Raw genomic sequence first — 23,788 nt, forward strand, 5'->3', positions numbered from 1 at the left:
ATTTTTTCTTCCAGAGAAACAGGGATCTTCCTCCCCCACCAAGGTTTTATGCAAAATATGCAATTTGCAGCTTTATAAAAAAATCTGAAACACTAACACTTTGTAACCACTTCATCAGTAAATTCATGATACAGAATCACAGAATTTCTAGGTTGGAAGAGACCTCAAGATCATCGAGTCCAACCTCTAACCTAACACTAACAGTCCCCACTAAACCATATCCCTAAGCTCTACATCTAAACATCTTTTAAAGACTTCCAGGGATGGTGACTCCACCACCTCCCTGGGCAGCCTGTTCCAGTGCCTAACAACCCTTTCAGTAAAGAAGTTCTTCCTAAGATCCAACCTAAAACTCCCCTGGCGCAACTTAAGCCCATTCCCCCTCGTCCTGTCACCAGGCACATGGGAGAACAGGCCAACCCCCACCTCACTACAGCCTCCTTTAAGGTATCTGTAGAGAGCAATAAGGTCACCCCTGAGCCTCCTCTTCTCTAGGCTGAACAAGCCCAGCTCCTTCAGCCGCTCCTCGTAGGACTTGTTCTCCAGGCCCCTCACCAGCTTCGTCACCCTTCTATACCTTCACCTTCCTTTTCCTTGTGCTTCCTGACAAAGTTTATCATTTCCATTGATGTGAAGAGTCCATTTGTTTTAAGCAATAAATAAATAAATAAATAATGTACATATGATATAATGAAAGACCTCATTACACATCAGAATACAAGTAAAAAAATATTCCTGAAAATAAATTATACTTTGCTATCCAAATGTTTAAATCTACTGAAAAGCAACTGGGTTTCCCTTGAACAACTAGGACAACTCCTAATAGAAAAAAACAAGTCTTTCATTTAGATTTGTAGTGATCCAGAAACAAGACAGACAAACTTATTCTGTTAAACATCAGAGAGAAATAATTAAAGAAAATGGTTTTTCAGTGGGCTTTGGGTAGGTAAATTATGAATGCTTGAGTGGGATGTTTACTCCATTCCAAGTTCAGCAGAACTGCAACCCTTCCTTTCCTGTTGAGTATTTAAAAACACATTGTGAAATTAGGAAAAAGTGTGGGGGGGGGGAGCAGGAGGCTGAATCAGCTGGAATTTATTACCTTACAAGAACCATCTGATAGGAATAATAGGAAGATCCTGAGAACAGGCAGAGAACCTAGACAAAAAGATAGTGTAGATATGGGAGAGTTTACTTCATAAGATGCATACTGTAAAAAGAAAAAAAAAAAAAAAAAAAGACTAAGATTGGGATTTTGCCTACAATTATGAGTGCAAAATACTTCAGGATTATTCTGCAATAAAGAAAGTAGTAGTGAGTTTTAGTAGTAATTTTTCACTGCCTTTGAGGAAGTATAAGACAGAAACACAATAAATAATGTATTGTCCAGTAAATTGTAAATTGCACCACAGAAAAACATCTCCTTTCTTATACAAGGGTCACTGAAAATCAATATGGTTCCTTCTGAAAAGCTCTCTACAATGTTTTAACACCTGTAGGTGATGGTTCAACTTGTTATAGCTTATGGATAAGTGACGTACAAGAATCATGTACAAACAAAAAGTGCTGAAATAAATAAATGTCTGGTAGTACTTCCAGAAGGATCTGATGGAATTAAACTCTGGATCTTCTGACAGACGTTGGTCTTTATTTTCTTATTCTCTGTTGATGTATGAAGCTTCAATTCTGGGACAAGAGTTCCAATTACAGATACTGCTAAAAGGACAGATCAGTTCTGATGGGAAATCTTAACCTGATATATTCTCTTGCTTTTAGACTTCCGTGTACAGGGTTCAACACTGTCTTCAATAATATTCCTGTCTCCAAGCTGGGACATTATGGTCTAGATGAAAAAACAACTAGATGGGTAAAAACTTGATGAATCATCAATTTAGAAGTTAATGGCTAATGGACTGCAGCCCCTCTGGAGGACAGTAACAAGTCGAGGACTGACAGGTCTGTCCCAGGACCTGCCCTGCTTCAGGTCTTTATTAATGATCTGGAAGAGGTGAAGGAGGGCATGCTCGTTATGTTTTCAAGTTAAACCAAACTAGGGGAACCAGTCCATCTGCCCAACAATAGGGCTACCACCTGCAAAGTGGCAGACTGGCTCTGAAATTCCACAAGGCCAAATGCAAAGTTCTGCCCTGGTAAGGAAAGAAGAACCCCCTGCCTAGGCCCAGGCTGAGGGCTGCCAGGCTGCAGTGCAGCCCTACCAGAAAGGCCTGGGGCTCTGGGCCTGCTGCAAGCTGAGCTGACCCTACAGCCTGCCCTGGCAACAGAGACAGGCAGCAGTGTCCTCAGCTGCACAAATACACAGGTGGTAGATCAAGGGAAGGAATTATCCCTCAGCACTCATCGGGAGTATTGCATCCAGTCTGGGGCTCCCCAGTAGAGCAAAGACATTGACAAACTGGGGTGAGTTCAGCAGAGGGTCACCAGGATGATCGGGGCTGGAAGACTTGCCCTGTGAGGAGAGGCTGAGGGACCAGAACTTGTTCAGCCTGTGGAAGACAGCTGTGGGGGGAACCTAACAGCTACCTGCCAGTACTGACAGGGATGGAGACCGAGAAAGGCTCTGCAGTACATGGCAGGGTGAGAGACAGCAGGCAAAAGTCAAAACAAGAGAGGCTTGGGCTGGATATAAGAAGACACAATTTCCCCATAAAGACAGGCAGGCAGTGGTGTGGGTTGCTCAGAGAAGATGTGCAGGCTCCATCCTTGGAAGTTTTCAACACCAACTGGATAAAGCACTGAGCAGGCTGGCCTGACCTCACAGCTGACACTGCTTGAGCAGGAGGTTAACTACTATGAAAAATGACCAACAATGCTTTTCATAATTTTCCTATTCCTCTAATACTCGAGATAGTTTAGCATCATTATAGATACAAAAAAAAAAAAGGAAAAAAAAAGTTGTCATCTCTACACTGCATTTCATGCTGTGCATTTAATGAGACCATGTGAACTACCAACTTCCTATTTCTTTAAATAAAACAAATTGCCTGTGTAAAACAAAAGATTAACTTGTATAACACTCCCTGATGAGAACACAAGAGATTTCTCCTTTTACCCTTATCTTGTGGTAATTCATACTCTTTTGACCTACTGGCAGAAATCTACACTTCTGACCATCTTCACAAATTGCTTTACATATTCAGTTCACTGAACTGAAAGCAATGTCTGAGGGCAATTTGCTCTGTCTTTACCCTCGCTAGGAGACCCTCAGCAGAAAGCCTCTCATCAGCTCCAGGGGTTCCTGTCTGCGACAGTCCTTATGGAAAAGAGAAAGTATAATATACTGAGAATGTCTTTTGTTTTTATTTTATCTCATAATTAAATAGGAACACACAAACATGAGACTAACTCATCCTAGGGAATAACTCTAGTGTACATACCCTAACATAGCCTATCACAAATTTCAATCTTTGCAAAAGGGATTTCAAATTCCTGTTTGAAAACTGTTTTAGAATCTACACCTGTAAAACACTCTACATTTGTACCTTAAATTAACTGTTCCATTTTATGCCTGATTATTCTTTTGTCAGATAAGTAGTAACATATGAGTAAAAGCTTAGAATCAGCCATTATATGAGCACATGTTCTGAGCACACTGTGAAGACGGGCTACTTACCAACAACTAGATTTCTTCAAGTTGTACTGTCAACATGCTCTGTAGTTAAAATATTGTTTCTATGTTTTCCCTAAGAACATAAGGCTAGCAACAAATGCCAGTCCTTACTGAATTCCTCTTTTATTAAGGTCTCTCTAAAAATGAGCTTCCTATTCCCTAATTATTTTAATAGCCCTTTCCTGTCTCTTCTCTAGTTCAAATTCATCTTCCTGAGGTATCTCAGTTATACAAGGGGCAATACTGCTTCTAACATCATAAATAGACAAATTCTCCACACAATGTCCTTTTTGTTTGATTTCTTTTTCCCTTGTGTTGTTATTTTAAATCGGTCTGATAGCTACTGGAAAACTGATTGAGAACCACTGCACTTTGCCATTTATCTTTTAATCAAAGGTTTTCCTTGAAGTATAACATAATAACCAGAGGAGGATATTTTCTACAAACTCTTAATGAAAACTGGTAAGATTTATGTAAGTGGGAGTATCTGTGCTCCAATATTGCTACTACATGTTTTAATTGACATTGCTATAATTGTGAGGCAATTCAATTGATTGGTGTTATATTTACATCAGTACTTTAATACATATTAAGAAACTAAACACTAAACTGAACTAAGTATCTGTGTCAGAAGAATTTATGCAGAGAAGCATAGAACTGAAAAGACCTTGTTCACAGTTTAGATTGACATGGTGAACAGAGAGATTGCTGATAGACAAGAGCAGGGGATTTTTTTTCTCTTTTCTCTCTCTCTTCTCTCTCTTTTTTTTTTTTTTTTTTTTAATAAGAATAACAGTAACCATCTGTTCCTGGATTTAGACTGCAGATGTACTCTAAAAAGTAACTTTTTTAAATTGGTACCATGGGGCTCTGTGTTCATTCTCTCAGTGACTGGGGAGCACGCTTGCTCAGATGGAGTTTTAAAAAAGGGGAAGACTACAAAAAATGTCCCAAACGCTAGCTATCCCAAGATGTAAAAGTCAAGCAGAATTCTTCTGTGTATTACCTGTAGCAATAAGGACTCTAACTGCAATTAAATAAAAAATGTTGTCTACTCTACTGATTTATTCAGCTGTCATGCGTGCATTGTTTCTACAGTGCTAACAAGTGTTTGTTTTTTCTCTTCAGGTTGTTGGACCTCATGAACTCAGTGCAATTTGAGACACGCTAACAGTGTACTTGGAATACTTGTGTGTACAAAATAAGATCTTGTTTCTATACGTTGTTACCTATCTGCTCCACTTGTGAAATACGGTTTTATGCACTCTTCCCTTCAATCCAACATTCTGCAACCTATTTACCACCTCTTTGCACCCCATTATCAAAACTCATCTTTTGTTCCATGTGTTTTTTGTTTTTTGTTTTTTGTTTTTTTTTCCCTAAGATTGCTCATCCTTTCCAGCCAATCCTTAAACTAAAGATAATAATTTAGTATGAATGTCAAATCAATTAGCAACTATTTCTTTATAGCGTTCGTATTTATTTTCCTGTTGCAGTCCACAGCTTTTTCACTTCTCCTCTCTTCCTCTCAGACACAGATTTACTACCTCTATTAATCTGATAGAAAAGAAATGTCAAAAACACCCTTGATTTCTAACAGGAAAAGTATTATTCTATATTTCCACTTCTGATATTGAAAAAGCTTTAGAAGTATTCTGTTGAATGTGTTTTTAAAACTACCACTTTTCTAAACAAGTACACTTAAATAAATAAAATGATAACCTGTGTAAAATTACTGGAATAGAATCAGAAATACCTCAAAAATGGCTATGCAATTAAGAGAGATCTCCACTTTGCTTCTTGAAATGTTCACCCAATGACATCTTTCCATTTAACACAGCACAAGTAGTAATACACTATGAACAACTCTCTTGATCACACAACAACATAGCAGTAAAGAAAAAAGGTAATGTAGGAAAAAGGATGGGATTCCTTCTTATACAAAAGAATGGAGATACAATGATTTTGTGACTAAAATCAGGGGAAAAAAAATAAAGGCTAACTTTGGGTCACATGTGGGAACTACAGGATTTCTTAGTATACTGGAAGAGGCTTTTGAGAAAACTGAATTTTAAAAAGTTTATTATTTGGAAAGATTCCTTTCCAAGGAATGGCCAAGAAGCCATGCATCTACTTAATGAGGAGTGGTGATCCTTGTCTGCAAATGTTTGACTGTATAGTGTTAATTTCACAAGTCATCATTCTGGTCTCTGTAACACAAGCAATACTCTGTGATCTGTTTAATGATCCCCAATATTTATGTCACAGCTGATTTAACAGGAAATGTGGTACTTCCTGGAATATAATGCATACACACACTTCAATAACACAGTACAATGCAATCTTAGAGATTGCTTTGCAGCCATTGATTATGTGGAAAACTACTGAGGCTCATACTTGATGTTAAATGCCCTGGTGCTGTTTTGTGGATGAAAAAAGAAGCCCAAAAATTGAGCAGTTACTTAACCGATCAGGCTGGCAAAACATGTGAACTCTGATGTGGAAATTGATTACTTTACTGTTTTCTTGAAAATCTGCTCTTACAGAAGCATTAATCAACTATTAAATAGAAAAATACATTTGATAGTTTTAGTCAAGGCTGCTTTATCCTATGTTCTTATTCAGCTTTCCTCACTCCCTGCTGCAGGGTTGTGGCTCTCAAAGCTTCTCAGGCATACGGGGACATCATTCAGCATGTCATCTGTTCTCTTTGACCACAAGCTCTTCTCTTGGAAATCCTGATGTTATTTCACACCCTTCCTTCCTGGAAATCCTGATGTTATTTCACACCCTTCCTTCCATGAACCTCCTTCCAAACTCTCCATCTTCTTCCCATATGGAATTTCTCTTCTATCTTAGTTGGACGATTTTCTGTGTATCCCCTCAGATATTCAGTGGAAAGTCTCTTAGATCTTTTTCTTTGATTCCCTCCTTTTTCTGTTTGTCTCTGTACATACCTCTAGGATTCTAATGACAAAAATTACGATGGGTAACTTGGGGATTTCTTTCTAATCTAAATAGAACAACTGTCCAAACAATAGGCTTTGTCTAACATCTCTGCAACCTAAGCTTGACAAAGAACTGAACACTTACTTCCATCCCTCTGCCTTCCCTGTTCATTAATAAAGATGTCATTATATACTCTGATGCTCATTCCTACCACCTGGTTCTCCTTTCAGCATCTAGATCCAAACTCATGGAGCAGGTAGGATTAATTACCCTCATCTTTAAATATCTTCATTTTTGCTAGTCACCTAACGTTCCCTTAAAGTCTTTACAGAGAAGCTTGTATGATTATAAAGCACTTCATAAAACTGCTTCAGGTGTCCTTCCTTACTGTAAATTAAATACAAGACAATGTATTTAAAACATACGCTTTCATGCTGTGATCTGGCCTGCTCTTTAAGTACATAGTTAAAATAGTCATTCAGATTTTTATTATTATCTTAACTATGCAATTATTTTCCATGCTGACCTTGACAGAGGAGAATTGGTCTGTTGTGAAGATGCAGACAAGGTTGTCTTCCTGACTCAATTCTTTCAACTCACATATTTACAGTTTTTTAGTGTTTTGTTGTTGTTGTTGTTGTTTTTAACCATAAAATTTTGCTGAATCAATCCAGGTATATCTACCATCTACATTATGCTATATAGGTGGTCACACCAGCTTTTAAATATTTTTTATTCTTAACATTTCTCTCGTACCAAATATGCAGTAGAAAATTTTCATATAAGCTCCTTAGGTCTAATATTAGTGCCTTGCATATGAAATAAGCCTCAATGACTGAGTGGGTGCAGTTACACCTCCTCCTTTCTAATTTTTTTCACCCCCTTTTTATAAATACTTTCCAACTCTGATCATCTTTAATATATATGTGTATATAGCCACTCCATTTGGGTCTAATTATGATTATCATTATAATAAAACACTGATGATATGTAAAAAGTGTAACAATATATTGGATACCACAATACTGATTAGAAGGGAAAGAAAAAAAAAAAAAAAAAAAAAAAAAAAAAAAAAAAAACCCACAAACCTAAAGCTGAGTCCTGTAACATACTAAGAATCATGGAAAGTCAAATACAAACTCATCACTTTCCCCCAGTGACTGCCTTGAAATTTATCAGCAACTTCAATCTTTATTTGATTTAGCTTAGGTTAGTCATTCCTCCCTCCTCATTTAAAGTGATGTTCCTCCTACTTGTGTGGTTACTTCTCAAAGCAAGTATTCAGATCCAGAGTGGAGACATTAGAACCCAGTGGGAAAGACAAAATATTTCTCCTAATTTAAAGTGGCTTCAGGAGAACATACTGAAACACTTTGTAGATGTCATGTATATCCACTTAAGAACAGTATGAAACAGATGCATATATTCATCCTGAAAAGCATGTTTGGAAAGAAAAATATGTAGAAAAACTGAACTCTAAAACCTGCCACATGAACAAGTGTTTTCCTTCTTTGCCTCATAGCTAAACTTATGTGGAACTGGAAGGGAGAAGCACCCTATAGGTATATCATTACTCTTAACATGCATAAAAAAATATATACCTACTGTATGACACCATTCATACATACTGTATGACACCATCAGCTTATGTTTGTTTTGTGTACATTTAGACACATGAAGATAAATATGGAATTAAAAATAAATGGATGCACTTTTTCTGCTAATGGGTCTAGACATCCTGCACTTAATTTAAATGATTATAGGAATGTCAGAGAATTTTCAGTAAAAACTTCTCTAATGGTTTTCCCTCAGAGAATACAATTCTAATAGGCAAGAGAGAACAACAACAAAAAAAATCGATAATATTTCTGTAAAATCCAGGAATTTCATATTGCTACATAAACTGGACCCACCCACAAACTGGGGGGGAGGAGGGGATAGGAAGCAATTTCACCTATAAGATTGTGTTACAGTTAATGCTATTTTTATAAATCCTTACTGATTGCTATAGAAACCTGTCGGATTAGTTTTAATAAATACCCCAGGGCTTTTCCACATAAGCCGGGGCATACACACACAGTGCTACTGATTATTATTACATAGGGGAGGAAAAATAATGGATCATTAAATCTTTAAACATGAAAAACTTAGTCTTTCCTTCATTCAGTCTTCATTCAAATAAAGGCACAAAAACTCCAGTGACACAAACATAGCTGTCCTCTCACTTTTCCTTTTTGTTCAGCTTGTGTTTGCTTCTAACTCGATTCTGACTTTTATGCTTTCTTGGAAAACACCTATTAATACACAGTCTCTGAGTTAACATCCTGAGAGCCTCCAGAGAACAACCAGACTGGGGTTTGAGTTTTAAAGTCCTCCCTTGCGACCCCTATTAGTCTCTTGGAGGCAGGTTCGGTGATGGCAATCCCCTGCAAAGGCTGACCTTGGATGTCATACCCAGGTGCATGTTGGTATGGGAGAATGCTTCTCCTAAAGAAGGGTCCGTGCTCTGTTCAGGAAACCCTCACACGTCCCCACTGCCTTAAACATCTTATAACATTCCTTTTGTGTGGGGGGACCAGGCAGCACTTGCACTGCCGCCCGATGTCCATCACCCACCTGGGCACGCTTGCAGTGGCAGGTCCTGTAACGAGGAAGGGGAAAGCCTCCAGCCCCTCTCAGAAAGGCACTGGTGGGGTATTAAATCCAATTCCTGCTACTCCTGTCAACAGGGCACTCATGAGAGGGCACACTCTCTCAGGTCCATGGGCTGTGAGGCCAGGGCAGTCACCCGTAACCATCCTGTGTGGAGGGTGCTGCAGGGCTGCAGCCATTCCCAGGCCAGAGGGCTCCCCTGTGTAAAACTGGAGGACTTGATTAACACTACAGGCAGGCTCATGGTCTCAAACATGGCTGGTTAAACCCAGGACCCGAGGATTACAGTTCCCAGCCTTGTTTTCTGAAGAAAAAACATAATAAAAATCTAACAGTGAGTTAAAAGAAGATGTCTCTAACCTATATTAATTTTCATTTTCTGAGTAGAATGCATCCCTGTATATCAGGAAGGTGTGATGTTCCAAACTCAGAAAAAGGGGGTACATGTAGAAAAAAATTCAGAAGGTAGAAAAGTCCAAGTAATTCACATGCATCATGGTTCCTGCTATATTTTTCTAAGAAGGCATTAGTTTTCTTGACTGAGAGAAGATTTGCAGTGCTTTGGTTTCTTGCCCTTTTACTAAAAAAGTATTTTAAACTGGAATACAATTATGTGTCAAGGTTTCAGGCCACATGCAGGGATGATTGCAAGGGGTAGATCATGAAAGCTATAATCATGTAAGTGGTGTATAACAGACATAAAGTTTTATAAATGGATAAGAAATTACTCCCTCTCTTTTACATCTGTCTATTCTCTTCTTGTATAATGTAAGACTCTCTTATTTATGCATATTTGACTAAAACACTTTTGTTAATCACTTGGCTATACACAGTTTTATACACTGTGAGAGGAGTCGTTGCACTAGTAATCCACTGATAAAGTATTTACAGAATGTTTTTCAGTTAAATATCCAACAGATTCCTTCCTTCTTCATTCCCTTCTTTCCCTTTCCAGAAGTTTGTCCTACTAGAAGACTTAACACTTACCTTCATAATCTAAGAGTTATTTAGGTCTAGAGCCTGCCACTACTCTGGAGCACGAGTCTTTCATGAAAACTCTGTGCTCGGCAGTTCTGTAGCTGAGCCCAGGTTGTGGTCAGCAGCACAGCTCCTGGAGCTGGGTGTCACTTCACTGTGCAGAGGAGCTGCAGATTTGGGTCCCTGAAAGATCCCTGCAGCACCACACCACAGGAGGCTGCTTATCCGTGGCTCTTATTTGGCCTAGAGACACATTTCTCTATTTTATGCAAAACAGAAGTCAGTGAAACAGATTCTTCTCCAAGCACATTTTAATTTCATTTGGACTTCTTTTCCCTGCTGCAACATATTTCACTTCAGCTTACAACAGAAATTAAGTAGTGCAGGCAGTGTGTGCGTGCGTGTTAAGAGAACCTTATGGAGAAATTCCTGCTTTTGGTCTTTGGAAAAATTGTTCTGAGATGATAGATTGCCTTGTGCACTAATATACACAGTCTGAAGGAAAATAATGAGTGCATTGTTTCAACAATAGAAAAAGACTTTAAACACTTAAATAACTGAAATGTATTGTAACACACAATAAAAGACAGTCATCTTGATTAGTTAAAAAGCACAATAATTCCCAACAGTTCTAATAACATTGAACTTCTAGGGTGATGGTGAAAGAAAGCCAGCTAGTAACGATGGTTAAAAAATTATGTACAGGTGGTAATAGCAGATGAAGGTGGGAAGTGTCAGAAGTAGAAAGTCAGGAATATTTTGGAAATTTGCACTCTACCTGTGTAGCCCAGCGAATTGTCACCATTATCAGAGGTGGGGAGTGGTGTCCCGCTGTCGTTTCCCCTCTCTAGGTCGTCGGAGTCTGTCGGAAACAACACCAGAGCTGCTGATGGGGTCACAGGAGTAACAGGAGTTGCCATTTCGATCAAAACACGTCCAGACACAATTAAATCCACACATGACAGCAAGAGCCACAGTGCCAGCACACGGTACACTTCGTCCTTCCCCCGCCTGCATGGTGCTGCCCAGTGAAAGGCGGCCGAGAGCATGGCCCTGGGCCTCCAAATGCTGCCCGCTGTCCCCCTCTGCCCTGTCCAGCTCTCCTCCCGCACCTCAGCTCCCACTTTGCTGCCTGAGCTGTGCGGTGGCCACCCAGCCCACCAGCCCGCGCAGGCTGTGGTGAGCATATGGGGACGGGGAGGCAGGGGAGCTGAATGCTAGCATTGCTAATTTTCCACCTTATTGTTAATCAAAGCTATTGACTGTGATCACTCGCCATCATCGCTTCATCTCCTGGCAATTACGGACCCAGGGGACTTCACCTCTTAGCAGAGAGGGGATGACGGGGAGGGGGGACTGTGCCTTGGCAAGCAAGGGGGGCTGCTCTACCTCTCCTGGAGGATGGGGCAAGAGAGAGGGGCAGGGCTCCTCTGTGAAAGGGCAACAGTTACGCAGCATAGGAAGTGGGACGCATTTTTTGAGCTGAAAGATGCTTGCAGGGAAACACTCAATTTTAATGTCACATTAAAAAAAAAGAAAAGAAAGACAGCTGGTCAGCTAAACATGAATGGACATGTGTTTTAAGTCTCCAAGATAAATTGCTGATCAAAACACCACAAAGCATTGTGAAGGTAACTCATAATAATGAACTAAATAATTCAAAGCAAAAAAATAAAATAAAAACCCCAGTGGCTCTGAAAACAAAACAGCACACAACCCAAAGGAATTTGTTGTCAATATCACTAGATCTTTTGACTTGTCTGTAGCTGTGAAACTGCAAATTAAACTTTAATTATATTTTTTAATTTACTTTTGATGTTACACAATGCGTACATTCGTATTTTGTTTAAAAAAGCGGCAAGAAGCAAATCTGTTCTCAAGATATCACTACCACAATAGGCTGCATTTCTTCTTCTTGTTGACAGGTGTCAGGCAATTTATTAATGATTTTAAAGACTCTGAATAGGAGAAGATCTGTTTTACTCGCACACACACACAGAGGCATATATTCTGGACTTCCATAATGACTGAAAGTAAACGTTCCTTTTCAATAAAACACACTTGCTATTAAAAATCATCTTGGCTTCACAAAAATCCTAAAGCAACTATGTATGAAACAAAACTGTAAAAAACATAAGCAGTTTTTTCTTTTTGGACACAGAATTTTACTTACTCAGTCAATGTAATTTTTAAAACGTGATGCTGAACATTTATATTCTCCATTTGTCCGCTAAGTACTCTTAGAGAGACAGCATCCTCACAAATCCATAGCTTTTTAAAGGAATTCTTAAAGGAAAGCAAAAAGAAAACCAAAATCCTCAGATCAATCCAGTTGAGCGGATGCACTGGAAAAAATATTTATTTAAAAAATAGTCAATTAAAAGAACTGACAGCATGCCTTTTAAATCACTGTTGTGCAAATTAAAAAAAAAAAAAAAAAAAAAAAAAAAAAAACACCAAGATAGTGTTTCATCTTGGCAGATGAAAAAAGTGAAATATGTTCATTTATTGGTCCATTTATCTTAGCTGGCTCACTAATGGCCAATGTCACGTACATCTTTAAAGCCTGCTCTGAAAATTGCTGTAGAGTGACGGTTCCAACACCGCTTCTCCGGATTGCTCTCTTATTTGCATTCAAGGGTTGATTGGGTCAGAGTTTTAAAATTACAGCAGTGAAGGACAGAAGGATAGGACTTTTTTATTAAATGAAGAGGCAGAGCCTGTGCATACTTTCTTTTGGGCAACTGTTTATAGCCAACTAGAAAAAGCTCAGACTGGGATTTCAAGCAATGAACCTGCCGATCGTCATTCTGAAAGATGAATTGCTTTCTAGGAGATTTAACTGCACACTACACAAAATGATTAAGAAAGGAGATGCACCGAAAACTCCTGGTGTGTTCTACATGAGAGCCTAAGGCATGCCGTCATGTGCAAAATACGATTACTAAATTAATTGGCCTGTTTTGACCAAGATGCTCTCTAAGACATGGCATTCCCAACAGTGGGCCAACCCTCTGTGTAGCAGACCTCTCACAAAACTGCCACTGCTAATGACCTTTAGTGAGGCTCACTGTGGGCTTTAAACATGAGCAGTCTCCATTTCAGGGACTCTATATTTACTCCAGCCAACAGGACATGAGAGCAGAAGCTCTAAACCTAGGCTACAACTACTTGCAGCTGTTTAGGCATGAAAATCTTGCCTTCAGTCCCTGCTGGTGATGGAAATGAGGAGGTTAGTCTCATTTTTAACACTACTGATATATATCATATGTGATATTTGCTAACGACCATACCCTTACTATTTATGATTCAAAAGCACACAAGACATTATTCCCTCTCACGTTCTTTGAGAAATGCTACTTTTCAGCCTGGTCATAAGAAACACGCTACTCAGCTAATGCTAAATCATGTGTGGAAACTGCCTTCGCTAAGCAATATCACTGAAGTCCAGTACTTGCTACGGGTGAATTCTCCCCATTTCACTGAAGTTATCCTTCAGAGTACTTGAGTACTCTGCACTCAAGTCTTGTATTTAAGGCTTTGGACCCCTGCATTGAGCTGAATGCTATTCCTTTGCTTCTGAGTCCCTGTTAAAAGAAGTAAGTACCACTGACTGAAATGACACATTTCACCATTAGACTGCCACAAAGGCATTCTGTCAACTGTGAGGCAAAGGGCCTGGATGTTAAGATGTGATCTATTTTCTCATGACTTCCTTGCTGTAGGATCAGGTGATTTTCCACTTGGCTTTGCTAAACATTATGAATAATTTTAGATGACTACACTTTTTGAACGAATTACCATGAAAAACAAATACAAAACACAACAAAAACAACAACAAACAAACCAATAAGTGAAAGAAATGAATGTGATAGCCTGGAACTGATTCACCTGATGTATGAAAAATTTAGAGCTCAGTCTAACTCAAAGCAGGGGCTGAACTCAGAGTCCCATCCCTCAGAGAAATGCCATAATCAGTACAGCTGGGCTCTCGCCAAGTTCAAAATAATAAAAAGGGGTAGAGGTTTCACAGAACTGACAGAGATGTCCCTCAAAACAACCCTCCAGTAAAATTATATGTCTTGGTTGAATATCTGTATCAGACAGAAGGAATTTAAACCAAGGTCTCCGACATACTAACTGCTCAGAAAAGTCAGAAATAAAACTTACCCTTTAAAAGATGGCTAATCAGTAATTGGTTGACTCATTAAAATATAAAAAAGGAAAAAGAAACAAAAAGACACAGCATTTAATTACACAGAAAACAATTTTTACTTTTAAGTAAAAGGAGTGTTTTTTGTTTGTTTTTTGTTTTTGTTTTTGAAGAGGAGGATCAAAAGTGAAGTCTTGACCACCAAAGAAAAAGGAAAAAAAAAAATTTTTTTTTTTAATCAGTTGCTGTAACACTTTTGTTTCACAGGAGAAGCATTTGAGCTGTGCCTCATTTGAGAGAGGGAGCCCCTCACCATGATGAAAAAAGTCTCCTTTACTCTTTCCATGGCCATCTCTGGAGCCACCATTCATTCAGTTAAGTACGTTATGGCATTAAAAAATATGTATATGTATTTTGACTTGGTAAGAGAGTTCTAGGTTTCCCAACAGTGAGTGGTCTAGATTCTTAGGGGAAGGGTTTCAGGTTTAGTCAGTGCAACCCAAGCACAGATGCCACCTGTGAAGCAGCAGGAGGATTTGGCTTAATCACAAAAGTTCTGAACAATTTGTCCAACTGAAGATGGATAGCACCAGAAAATTTATGTCAATGTGTGGAAACTTTTCCAATGAAATTTCCACTTAAAAATCTGTAACTTACTGTATTTTATTGGACTGCCACAGTAGCCACTAAACACCATTTATGATTTCATTTACACATCTTTATTTATTTTTAAAATTATCAGAAAATCCAAATCCTAAATACTTGCTTTTCATTGCCTTGCCTAGTAACACCTTAAACCTATCATTCACATTTACTTTCACAGCTACTTACATTCACATGCTTGGTGCAACCCTAACCTCAAATATTGTATTAAACATTCTTTTAGACATGGTTCAACTATTTATATGAAGGTCTGTCGTGATTTTAGCTTGAACAGAATTAATTTTCTCAATAGAGGCTCACACAATGGTGTGTTTTGGATTTTTGATGAAAAGAGCAGTGATAACCCACTGAAGTTCCAGCTGTGAGCAGTGCTCACATAGAGCCAAGGATGTTCCAGCTCCTGGTGCTGCCCTGCCAGCGAGGAGGCTGGGGGTGCACCAGGAACTGGGAGGGGACACAGGCAGGACAGCTGGCCCAGGCTGCCCAAAGGAATGTCCCATTCCATGTGGCATTGTGCTGAACAATAATATGGGGTAAAGAAGAAGGGTGGCTATTTGGAGCGATGGTGTTTGTCTTCCCAAAGAACCGTCCTACATGCTGAGCCCTGCTTTCCAGGAAGTGGATGATACCTGCCTGCCAGAAGGAAGCAGTCAAGGAATTCCTTCTTCTACCTGGCTTGGGTGTGCAGCTTCTGCTTTACCTTGTAGTAAACAGTTTTTATCTCAACCCAGATTCTCACACTTCTACCTTTCTGATTCTTCCCCTATCCCACATGGGGAGAACAAGCAAGCGGCTGTGTGATGCTGAGCTGCACACTGGGGCTAAGCCACAAGGTCACCACTGATGTTTTTTCTACCAGGAACAGAAAGTAATGCTACTAGTTATTGCTTCCTTCGTACCAGGAAGAGATGTCTATATGCCACGTCTTATTGAAGATGCATCCTTAAAAGTCCCCAAATGATTCAGTATTGATGCCCCAGCACATCTTCCTCCATGACACAAATAAATGCTGGAAAGACCTTCACAGGCACAACAACTTCTTTCTACTGCAGGAATCGTGTGTGTCTGAAATACTACAGTGATCATACTTTATCTAAGTTAAAGCCACTTACTGAAAAATGTCTGAGTACAAAACTGTTGCTTTATTTAATTCCAAAACATTAATTCCATTATTTTTTGTTAAGTTTCTCTGACTTTCACTATCATCATCTGCCTGGGGGTACAACATTTGGAGGAAACAGCATGAACAGCATTTTGCAAATGAACATTAATAAAAGATTAGTGTGAAGCAAATGAATATAAACTACTATCAATATTAGAATTGTGTTCTACAAATTGGATCGATTCCCATTGATTCCTCTCTAGTGATCTAGAGGAATTCAGGAAGAGACGTCAGAAAAAAACAGCTCTGGCCACAAACCACAGACTAAGATGAGGAAATAAATTAGTAGCCTGTTTTTTTCAGTACTGTGATTTTATCTAGGCTTTCACTGAAGTTACATTAGTAAAATAATATAATATGTCTTAAGGGATACTTAATTCTATTTCATCATTTGGTTATCTGTAATGACAAAACATCTTGTTATCAAAGCAAAGTTAAGTAAGGATAGTACTTGAGATCTATAGTTTAAACTAAATTAATGCATCTGTGATAACTCACTTCTGTGAAGTGAAATAATACATAAAATTATACATTAATTCAGAAAAAATACGAGCAAACTTTCCAGCACCTAGACCTATTCTTCTGATCTGGAATGAAAAGGAAAAACTTCAAATATATGGGGAGAATTGGAAATAACCATGCCACTCTTAAACCATCACAGCTTTCCAAACACAGTTCTATATCAGAAGCCTATGTTGCATATGGCTGATTAATCTGGAGGATATCCCTTTTGATGTCTTATATTAGGTGAAGGGAAATATTCTATTATTTTAATAAGACTTAACAGCACAACTTTTTAGAGATATACTCACATTCAGCCATCCTTCTAACTACTTTAAATCAGGTTACTCAAGGGACTTACGACCATTTTCACTAGCTGAAGGTATCTGCAAGTAATTAGGGAGTTCTTCATTAAAATTTACACTGCTCAGCTGCCCTATCTTAAAAGTTAAGAAAGGTTTAAGCTAAGGGAAAAAGACAAGAATTTGTTCTCACATAATGGCTTTAATCTGAGGATTTGTCTCAAGCATATTGGAAATAAAAATGTAAGGATGCTTTTTATTAATAGCTTATACAAGTATCGTCTAGCAACCCAGTAAGTTAACAAAAAAGTACACTTGTGCACAGGTACAGACACATTATCAACTAGGCATGAGAGAATTTTCTGATGAGAACATATATACTTCATGGTGTAAAAAAACAACCCTTTGGGTCAGATTCTTCTGAAACAACTACAAATAAAGCTTCTATTTAACCATTTGAGCACCATTTTTTTTTCCAATTGTCTTCAAAGAACAATGCATATTGACTAAAATCCTGACAGAAACCCAGTAGTAAATGCTATTTAAACACCTTTCCTTCCTTTCATTTCCATGCTACAGTCAATAACAGCCTTTAAATCACTAAAAACTAGGCAAGGACTTCCAGCTGTCTCTCTGTCTCTTTCTGTCTCTCTTCTTCAGTTATTATTTTTTTTTTCACCTTGGCCTACAAATTTTTCTTGCCTTTACTCTTTCTCTTCTCCTCCCCTGTCCCATTGGAGTGGGGCAGTGAATTGTGAATTCTCAGTGTGCTGCTTTTCTCTCTACTGGGCTTCTCCCCCAGCAGTAGCTTCAGTGAAAGCCCAGCAAACGCATTCCATGGAGTACCATAATTATGTTTTTTCTTTTTATTTATTAATTCTGCATTACTTACTTTCCAATTCTGAAGCTGAAGTTCTACATGGGCTCCATCATACAGGAAGCCATACAACCATGGCAACAATTCTAGCTTAACAGTTCTCAAAACCTGATATTTATCAGCGAGCACATAAGTATGCACTATAAGAAGGCTTTGATGTTTCCTATCTTTTCTGTTTAATTGTCCTCTCCGAACTTCCCCATCCTGCCTTCTCTTAGCTCTTTCCTGTACTTCTTGGGTCATCGCTTGTAGCCCTCTCCTGCTCTGCATCTGCTGCCATTTCTTTCCCATTCTTTCTAGACCAACCTGAAGGCAACAGCTCCTTGGGCAAATGAAGTGGTGCTGGTAGCACATTAACAGATGGCAGCTCAGCTGCTTTAGTTGCAGGGGTATGTAGGGACACATCACCAGCCTGTATGAGGCACTATGATTAATTAGGACAAGCAGTTATGTGCTAGGGAAGCATAAATGGATTTATACCAGGATTTTCTTCTTTAAGGCAACAAGCAAGCTTTCTCCAGAAAATGCAGACTGAATAATTTATTTTGAAGTACTCGCCCATCATCTTGACTGTGTTCAATACAACAGATGTGCAAGAGTGGGCGTGCATTTCTTAGAGGACCGAACAGAACATTCCCAGCTTGAAGGGGACAACAAGGATCATCAAGTCCAACTCCTTAACTTCTTTTCATATCAATATTTGCATTTTCCTTTCACTAGAAGCACTGAACTTGACCTTGCTTTAGGGAATGTCCTTTCCCCTATTGGCTCTCTTATTAAGTTTTCTTCCTTATGAGAACTAAGATGTTTCTCAGGTGAGTTCTGATGATTGTGGGAACCACTATCAAGAGATTTAAATACATGCAACCAAGTATAGCTGAAGAACAGGTTTCACAAGCTTCCTGTGCTATCCTCCAAACTCACTGGACTTCTTGCAATAACTAATCAACTAACCCCATGGTAATCACCTCAAGGAGACCACACCCAGTCCTTCAGGCTTTAACCCATGAATCTGCTGCTTCTGTTACTCCAGTTGTGTGAGGTTGCTTTGAGCCTGAATTATGCAGCAGCTTTTTTAAGTAGCTACCCCTAATATAGTTGCTAAAAATCAGATTCATTTTCTCTTTACTGTTGAACTGGAGCATGGGATTACCCCATGAACAGGAATTAAACCTGCAAAGAACCCACAGTGCTTAATTACTCCTTATTTTCTTGAGTTGAGTGATAAACTTAAGGAAGATGATGATTTTTCCTTGCTAATGACTCTGTCACGGACAATGACACTTGAGGAACTAATTCAACACACCAACCCCAATAGCCTTGCAGCCACATGATTTAAAATAAAACTACTGTAAAAATGAACATTGAATTTACACAGCTTAAGAGCTGAGAAAGCTTTTCCTCATTCCCTTGCTTTTCTGTATACAGTCATCTTTTGAGTTGTCAAATATATATGTGAAATGCAGCTGTGTCATTTACGTTTTATAAGCCTATCTGCAGAACTCAGCATGAAGAATAATATTAAATCAATGTCTGTCAATGCTTTTTTTTTTTTTTTTTTTTTTTTTTTTTTAAGAAAGAATGGACGTATTTACAGTAATTCACTGCCTTGCAAGGGAATACACTGGTACACTAAGCAAGCCCATTGAATCTGGTACAGCAACTAGAATGTCTCCTTAATACTACAAGAATCCCAGGCCCATTATTCAGGAAACGCTCCTAGCGACATTGTTCTTTATTTTTTATTCCTCCTTTTGCAAGGACAGCATTTTGAACCATTTTCCTATCACCTTTGCCAACATGTTCTCTACCTTGCAGTCATGACTTCAGCCACACAATGCTGAGCATACATTAGTCTTTATCATACAGAAGCCTCATGGAAACAAATCCTGCTGTTGTTCCTCTGGGCGTTCCCTTCCTTTTAGACTTCCACAGCCCCAGACCTTTGGCTATGATGCAGAAGCCTGCAGGTATGGCAGGCTCTGATGGCCCTCTCTCTTTCATATTTAAAGACACTTGTGTTGCATTTTAGCCTGTCTTCTGCACAAAGCAGAACCTGGTAACACCATATCCTATGGGGTGATTTGACAATTAAAAAAAGGAGGTTTTAACCCTGTCATAGTTTGATATTAAAATCCTTGCAGACTAAGAGTAAAGTAGTTTGGTTTTAGCATGTACAGTGATGATTTTGAAGTGAACACTGCAAACAAAAAAGGCAAACTGCAATGTAAACAAGAGATGGACCTGAAAAACACACCATGTCAATCAGTACAGCTCTATAAGAATAAATTTACAGCAAGCTCCAAATGTCATCAAATCACACATACATAGGCACACAAAGTAGTAGTAAATCAAGTCTGTCCAGAATTTTCTTTCCTATTAATCTTCCAAGACAGTGAATTAGCTGGAGCTATCAAATGATTCTCACTTGCAATATAACTTTTTTTCTTAATCCAAAGAATGTTTTCTTTTATCCATACTAATAGAGGTAAGTACTTCAAGGAAGGTTTTGTCTTTTGTTATTAGATCATGGGGGTTCTCTCTGAAAAGCTCTTCCTAAGAGCTACTGCTTTTGTACCACACAATGAAATGCATTCTACAAAGGTTTTTAAAGTGTGGTCCTTGGAGAGAAGAGAAGCCGTACAACAGGTGTTCCTCCTTTCTTTGTTTACCTGAGCTGACTACTTGCTAGTAAAAATCATATCCTTAAGAAAACAAATGACTGAGCATGTAAGCATTTGCCTGGAAAATTTGATATTAGGCTGAAGTCCTTTCTTGTTAAAGCAGCAAAATGCTCCCATTGACTGTATTCAGGGCTCTGTTAGCACAGCTGTGAATACTTCAGGGAAACGAGAGAAAGAGCCACAAATAAAGAATTAGCAATTATTATCTAGGTCATAACAAAACATACACATATGTCCCAATCAACTTAAAAATTCAGTGTCTGAACCAGGAAAGTTTCACAGAATGGCAGTAAGTTAATTTAATATTTTACAGTAGTACTTTAGCATCTTCCAGCTGGCAATCCCATTTCTCAGGGTGATTAATGTCAGCCACAAAAGAATGCACCGGGTCAAAAATTACTCCAAGTTTATGAACTCAAACTCCAGACAAAATAGAAGTACGATGAAATGAAATAGCCAAGGAGGATAACAATCAATAACTCTTCTATCTTGTCAGAATTCAGCTCTGCAAAATTAATACCAGATAAGAAATCACACAACACAGCAAGGGGTACTTGGGTTTACAAGGATCTCCAGATATCTCTAGATATTGTCAATTTGTAATATTGTGTACATTGAGCACAGGAATTACTAGCTAGAGGCACTAATTTTGAAACAAAATAAGACCTTCAATAGATCCATGGGAACTCCTGAAATAATTAGAGCTGTAACTGAAAGCGGAGAGCCCAAAGCAATAAAGAATGAACGCTGAAAAATGATATGCTTTAAACTACACAAATATGATGAGAGCGATGCCAGTGTAAATAACAAAAGCATCCACGTCAAAATTGTGATGAATAAGGGTATCAAGATGACAAAGACAGACCAAATCACATATCCATGCCCAAAAGTAACTGGACATTTCAGATAAACTGCCCAATAAGACATAACCTTATAAGAAACTTTGTGTTGGTATCAGAAAATTTGTGTTGGTATATGCAGAACAACGTCAAAACAGCAAATGCAAGGAAACACTTATGCCACCTTTAAAAAGCAAAGCCAGAAAATGTTGGTGATCAGGAAATTACTTCTTTTAGTAAGGGACTCATTTATCATCACAGCAATAACTGAAAGGGGAAGTACAGATTACTAAGAATATATTGGGTCTGGTTTACTTATAGAAAGTTTTTGAAATGTATCGTTGCTGGTCACAGCTTTAATATCTCTGGACTGAAGTATAACAATGTATAGGAAGTAAGGGTGAGAGCTCGAAGAAAGAAAAATTGCTTTAGCAACCCCCAATTGTTTGTTTGTCCTACCTTCATTAAATGTGTTGGTGCAGCTGCTTTGAGCAGGAAACAAAAAATACTTCTGAAGCAATATTACACATATCATATGTTTTGAGCATGATTGGTTCCATATTGTTGGGGCCTTCAAGTGCCTCTAGCAGAATTCACCAGCAAATTTTAATGTGTCAACCTGGATAAAAGTCAAAAGTATTCCTATGGACTAGGGATCCAGCACAGCAACTCTAAGAGTGAAGGCGATACTCTGGCTCCAACCTGACCCCAAGTACTCCCCCAGGGGTTCCTCCCATGGGCTCCTGGTGAGAGCAAGCTGAGCCCTGAGGTGGCCACCAGCCACCCTCCAAACTCCTGCATGCCCTGGTGCTCTCAAGGTCCCTTTCCAAATTTGCAATTAGCCCTCAACCCAGGGCTACCCCAGCTCAGTGGCAGTGGGGTTAGCAACCCCCAGCCATGTGGGCAACACCTTTCCTACTTAGCCATTGGGGAAACCTATAATCAGGCTAGGTTTTAAGTTGAAAACTTTAGGTCATTGCAATGACCCTTTAATATTTGCCCTTCAAATGAAAGACATGGAACACAATATAAATGTACCACATAGCAGAGCACACCAGAATATCAAGTCATTCATAAATATGGAGCTGTAGAACCAGATCTGTGCATGTAGCCTATCAGTTGCAAACAAGTGGTGGCTCACAATTCATTCAAATATTATTACTACTGCTAAATTTAAGGTAACAATCTGGCTAGTTTGGAACTTCATCACATGACAATATTAAATAATTCAAGTTATATGCAAGATGATTTTAAGTAGTGTATTAAGCTTCTACCATAAAATAGACTGAAATGGAAAAAACATTTAAGATTTTTACAGACTTAAAATTTATTTCAGTGACTTATCTGGGAATACAGGTAAGAAAGATTGTGGAAAAAATAAACCTAAGAGAACAAAACAAAAGCACAAGAACATAGAGAAAGAAAAGTATATTTAGCATATTAAAGGCAATTAATCATCTTTCACTTTCATTTTAGGAGGCCAGACTACAGAAAATTCCCAGAGAAACACTGTAATTTCAGAAGGTGCTAGATATGAAAAAATGAGACTAACACATTGGATCATATAACAAATCCATCTAAAAAATGATCTGACATTGAACACTGGTTAGAAAGTTAAACACAAAGTAGATTAGTATTGTTTTATTACACCAATTTAACATCTCAACAAGAAAAAAAACTTGCCTCAAAAGATGATGAGGAAATTTAAGCTTTAAAACAAAAGAAACCATACTGAGTTTACCAAATTATTCCCATTATTCAAGCCTTACAATTTATCTAACTCTACTGAAACTTGTGTGGTTTTTCTCTGACCAGAGAGTGACCAAGGAGACGTGATATGATCTTGGATGCAAAATGTTGGACTTAAATATGCTGCAAGTGTATCTAAATGCTCAAAGCTGAATACAACTGGAGCTTTAAGCAAGTCAGTGAAAGAGAGTTCATGTCTGAGATAAAGGTTGTTTCAAGCATACTACAACAAAAGCTTCTAAAATTGTTAAACATTTTAGGATTTTTCCTTAGCTATAAAATATTAAGCAATGAAAACAAACGTTTGTCACTGGAAATAATATAATGAAAATAAAAATAACCTAGGATGTTTTCCCTACAGATTTTATTTTGCTCAACTGCTATATGACAAATTGTCTATTTCATTGTTATTTCATAGCTATTTCTGAAAATGTGCATAGTCTCAGATAAGAAGGCATTGATATACACAACATAAAGAAAGTCATGTTTGGTGATACAAGGTAAACTGGGTGAAAAAAATCAACTCTAGACAAAGACACACACACAAAAAATGTTTCCATAAGTATCAACCGAACATTAACTGGCATTACACTGATTGGCACTCATGCCTAAGAAGGCTCCCTAGGTAAGCTCCTGCCTAAGCTTTTCTCA

At 38.4% G+C, this 23,788-nt stretch overlaps 1 protein-coding gene across 4 annotated transcripts in view; it reads right to left on the reverse strand.

Annotated features, from left to right (window-relative positions):
- Nucleotides 1-23,788, reverse strand: part of ROBO1 (roundabout guidance receptor 1) — a 541,331-nt gene that overhangs the window by 376,007 nt on the left and 141,536 nt on the right. For 3 of the 4 annotated variants that reach the window (XM_068691128.1, XM_068691134.1, XM_068691152.1), the window contains exon 2: nucleotides 10,986-11,069. The exons of the other annotated variant lie outside the window; for it this stretch is intronic. In XM_068691128.1, coding sequence (XP_068547229.1) covers nucleotides 10,986-11,069 — 84 coding nt within the window. The remainder of the gene's footprint in view (nucleotides 1-10,985; nucleotides 11,070-23,788) is intronic. 4 annotated transcript variants of the gene reach the window in all.

Source organism: Anas acuta, chromosome 1 (genome assembly GCF_963932015.1).
Source record: "Anas acuta chromosome 1, bAnaAcu1.1, whole genome shotgun sequence".
NCBI lineage: Eukaryota > Metazoa > Chordata > Aves > Anseriformes > Anatidae > Anas > Anas acuta.